The 4,927-nt window shown below is 43.0% G+C and overlaps 1 protein-coding gene across 1 annotated transcript in view; it reads right to left on the reverse strand.

The window, feature by feature from the left end:
* The window catches only part of COL4A4 (collagen, type IV, alpha 4), a 134,129-nt gene that overhangs the window by 42,304 nt on the left and 86,898 nt on the right, over positions 1–4,927 (reverse strand). Inside the window, exons 29-30 of the mRNA XM_006890322.1 lie at positions 4,043–4,186; positions 1,831–1,938 (exon numbers count right to left, since the gene is read on the reverse strand). Coding sequence (XP_006890384.1) covers positions 1,831–1,938; positions 4,043–4,186 — 252 coding nt within the window. The remainder of the gene's footprint in view (positions 1–1,830; positions 1,939–4,042; positions 4,187–4,927) is intronic.

Here is a 4,927-nt window from a genome sequence, read left to right on the forward strand (position 1 = left end):
AATAATGTGTACTGCATTAAAACAGATGAGGAAGAGACTGTTTAAAAGGGATACGTGATTAGTTATTATTATCATGATCAGAGTCCAGAGTGAAAGCTGCACAGTGGAGTGGACCTGGAGGGGGGAGGGATTGTATAGCAATGAAAGAATTTTTTTTTTACTTTTCCAAGGGAAGAGCAAATTAAGGGGAAGGGGGGTAGGCAGGGAGAAAAGTGCAACAATGAGTGAATGGAAATCCTGTCTCTGTAAACTTTCATTAAAAATAATAATAATAAAAAATTTTAAAAAGGGTCCCTTACTATGACGATGTCCCTAGCACAAATCTTACTCCCGTGACTCAACTTCCAACCAAATAATAAATATGCCTATAAAGTGGAAAATAACACCAGGGGGGCAGTCACTCCTTAGTGAATGTCTCCCTCCTTAGAATAACCAGTCACTGAAGATCAAAGGGGAAGCAATTGATCAGGATAAAATCTCAGAAGGCGGAAAGAGGTAGGGTAAGAAGGTGAGTAGAAATGAGAACCACAGAGAGCAAGTGGGAAGAGTCAGTTATACCATAAGTACAATCATAAGCGCCATTAAATAGAAAGGTGATGAATGGCTGAATGAAAAACCAAATGCTACTCTGTAAACTATCAAACAGATGAAGGAAAGAACTGTTTAAAAGGAATTGATGATAAGGCATTAGATATAATCAACAGGCCAGAATAAGAGGTACACTGCAGAGGGCTGGGGGGAAGGGGGAGAATTATGTTACAATGAATAAATATTGGGGGAAAAAAACCAAAATATGAACTGGGGGAGGGGGGCAGGCAGGAGAGGACATAAAAATGTGTAACAATGAATAAATAAAAATCTAACTTTTCTGTAAACATTCATTAAGAGCACAATTAAAATAAAAATGTTTATTTTTAAAAAATGACAATTTTTAAGAAGGGGTCAAGAGAGAATAAAAATGTGGCCTTCAAAATCTTGGCTATCTAATATTTTTGAGGACCAACAGCACAGGCAAGAGCACCTGTTCGAACACCTGTCCAGAAGAGTGAGAGTTATCAATACAGCATCAGCATTTTAACACCTTCCTGGCAATTCTAACCAAGTGTCGGAAATACTGGTCAAATTGTGTGGAAAGTGACTGTGCCATTTGTTTCTATATTTTATTACCAATTACCAGAAATTGAGGGGGATGGACCTGGAGCCTGTATTTTATGTGCATCTCAGTGCTGACTCTTGTCTGGACTGTCCAGTCTGTTAAGTACTTGTGATCTGAGCTGAGTTCTATCACAAAACGGTTAAAACGTGCCACCAGGCTCATTAACATCTCAAAAATGACCTTCCTGTGTCTCAGCGTTACTGAAACACTGCCTAAAACAAGGTGGTTTTGCAGCTCTTTGCTTTATTGTGCTTTGCAGATGCTGTGAATTTTACAAACTGAAGGTCATGGCAACCCTTTGCTGAGCAAATCTACAGAGTTTCCAATATGTGCTCATTCCTGGTCTCTCCGTTGCATTTTGGGAATTCTCACAATACTTTAAACTTATCCGCGATGACTCCGGCTATTTTATATACTACAGCAGAGTGTAAATATAGCTTTTATATGCACTAGGAAAACACATACATAAAGCCACATGGTTTGCTTTATTTCAATGTTCACCTTATTGTGGTGGTCCGGAACTCAACCCCCAATCTCTTCCAGGTCTGCCTAGATATGGGCTTGCTTGAATTTTCTAGAAAGATGTTGGCTTATATGATATGCACTTTCTCTCTCCTCTCTCTCTCTGTCTCTCTGTCTCTCTCTCTCTCTCACACACACACACACACACTCACCTTGTTTCCCTGGGGCCCCATCATCTCCAGGTGGTCCTGGTTCTCCAGTTTTCCCCTTTTTGGAAATTACAGCGATTTCTCCTTTATCTCCTGGGGGTCCTCTTTCTCCTTTAGACATCAAATAGTCACAAGAAAATCAGACAGAAGCACTCAAGATTCTTCTGTGACAAGCCAATTCTACTTCCAGTTTAGAAACCCCCATTTTACTTAAGTTTTACTTTTATTTATGTTTAGAAGTTATTGTCTTTAAGTGTATTTATGTCTGTGAGTTTCACAACATCAGAATCCTTGACTGGTTCCCTAAGAAAAGACTGTACCTTTCGTATTCCTCTCTGCTAAAGTGATGGGTTCAAACTCACCCAACTGCACTACAGAAGAAAGGCCGGGGAATCTGTTGCCATAAAGATAGAGATCAGAAAACCCAAAGAAGACATTTTCCTCTGTTAACACCCAGGGGCTGGCTAGTACAATGATTGCTGTTGTTGTTGTGGTTGTTGTTGTATACCAATGAGTCAGAACCGACCCACAGCTGACCCTCCAGCAGGTTTTCAGAGGCAGCTAATCACACAGGGAGAGACTGCCCATCCTTTTCCCCTGGAGCAGCCAATAGATTTGAACCATGTGACTTCAGGATCGCAGCACAGTTCCTTACAAGGCTACCTGATCTCCCAGCATACGTAATAATAGAGAAAACATAACAATACATGCCTTACCTACATTAGTTAAGAGTGACTCTCTGATTTCTTGGTTCTACATAAATAATTTATTGGCTAGTAAAATTAAAAAAAAGAATCAATTGACTAAGAAGAAAAAGTAATATGAATTAATTATTAGATTATTTTTTCTTAGAACTTCAAGGGCTAAAATTCTATTTCTAAAAATCATCAAGGGTTCATTCTCAGGCCTGGAAATAAAATGTTTTCTTCACTTAGCCTTGAGGCTAAGAGGTAAAAAAAGAGCCATTTAATAGCAATGGGCCCAGGAGATTTGCATCAGTGATACTTTTCTATCTTGGATACAATGAAAGTCTTTCTTTATAGGAAGCGGACTCATTCAAGTTCACTGCAGTCAGAGGGCCAAATCAGGTCCCACCCACTCAAAACTCAGAGATATAGAGTGGACTCCTAGTGAGGCTGACCCTCCACTGGGTCCCCCCCTCCCCAGGCTGTAAATCCTTGCAGGGCGAGATGCCCCAGGAGCAGCTGGCCAATTGGAATCCCCAAAATGTCAGTCAGCAGTGCAACATGTAACCAATCACACCACCAGGACTCCTTGACATGGACTACTGGGCTTACAAAACCTACATCATTTTCCAGATCTTTTCAGGGGGAAACCCCCAAAATGGAACAGCCAGGTTTTGGGGGCCAGTGGTTAGGAATTGTGCTGTCATCAATCCAAAGGCAAACCTAGCAGCTGCTCCCAGGGAACAATGGACCATTTCCTCCCGAAAGATTTACGTTACAGTCCCTGAGAACCTGCTGCAGAATCAGCTGTGAGTCAATTCTGACTCAATGGCACAGAACAACTTGTTCTCATTAAAACAGCAGTTGGGGGCTAGGAGCCCTGCCGGCACCCTATTCTCAAAAGAAGGGAAGGTTATTTAAAGCTTGGTAGCTATCAGTCAAAGCATTTAGTCCTTGTTAATATTTTTCCATTAAAAGAATACTCCCTGAACCATAATTAAATGTAGTAAGATTGCTAGGTAAGGAAAGCAGAGAGATGCTGCCGAGGCTTCTAAAACAAACGCTACAGAATCGGAAAGAGGATGGTCCCAAGCCACAGGACTGGTCCATTTTATCTTCAATTCTCCCCATCTCCCTCTTTCTCAGTGCCAGCAAGTTGATTCTCATTCACTTGACACTGCCGCCCTCACCCCCTAGGTGGCCATCCAAGGCTGTAGATCATAATGAGAGGGCACCGTCCATCTTCCTTGGAGTGGCTGGTGAATCTGAACGGGTTAGCAGCACAACCCCCTAGAAGCCAGGCCACCAGTCTAAGCGCTGACCCTCCCGTGGGTTTCCAGAGGTTATAAATTGCACCAGAGGAGACTGCCCATCTTTCTCTTGCAGAGCAGAGGGTGGATTTGAACCATGCACCTTTGAATTCACAGTGCAACTCTTCACCACTAGGTCACCTTGAGAATTTGTAGATTTGGAGAAAAGTTCCAAACCAAACAAACTGCACGCACTGCACTGTGAGTCAGTGTGTTTACCTTGAGCACCTCTCGGCCCCGGGTCTCCCAGAAGCCCCGGCCTGCCTTGATATCCAGGGTCTCCTTTTCGGCCCGGCTGTCCATCTGCACCAGCTAGTCCTCTCTCCCCCGGAAAACCTGGGACGCCAGGCAGACCTCGAGGTCCTGAAAAATGACAACAGGGATTTTTAGGCAAACATCTGAGTCCACTAAGAGGGACCTAGCTCTGGATGTGTTCTCAAGGTCAACAGCATTATTAAGCTGACTGTGTAACAGCCAGCTCTCCCTTCTCAGTTTTCCATTCACAAATCTGAGGCTCAGACCCTCAAGTTTCAGAGTCCCGCTCCAAGTATACACTACAGAAACTAGGAACTGGAGGGTAGAGGCCCAATCAAACCAGAAGTCGACTACCCCGACTCAAGGACTTGGTTCTGGCTACTCAGTCCTTTGAGAGCACTCTGGTGGCCTAGTGGTAAAAAGCTGCGCTGCAAACCCAAAGGCACACGGTTCAAATCCACCAGCTCCTCCATGGGAGCAGGATTAATAATCTCTTCCCATGTGATTTACTGCCTCCGAAAACCCACTGGAGGGTCAGCTAGGAGTCAGTTCTGACTGTTTAAAAGGAACACATGATTGGGTATTGTCATTACAGAAGTCCAGAGTGAAGGTTGCATAGTGGAGTGGACGTGGCGGAGAGGGATTGCATAACAATGAAAGAGTTTTTCTTTCTTTTCAAGGAGAAGAGTAAATGGGGGGAGTGGGTGGGCAAGGAGAAAAGTGCAACAATGAATGAATGGAAACTCTCAGTCTCTGCAAACTTTCATTAAAATGAATTTTAAAAATCTACATAATATTAAAAAAAATGTCGCCCCAAGACAGTAACAACAGAAACTCAGTCCTCTGAGC

This window comes from Elephantulus edwardii, unplaced genomic scaffold, assembly GCF_000299155.1.
Source record: "Elephantulus edwardii isolate Elephantulus edwardi_28Jun2011 unplaced genomic scaffold, EleEdw1.0 scaffold00087, whole genome shotgun sequence".
NCBI classification, from domain to species: Eukaryota; Metazoa; Chordata; class Mammalia; order Macroscelidea; family Macroscelididae; genus Elephantulus; species Elephantulus edwardii.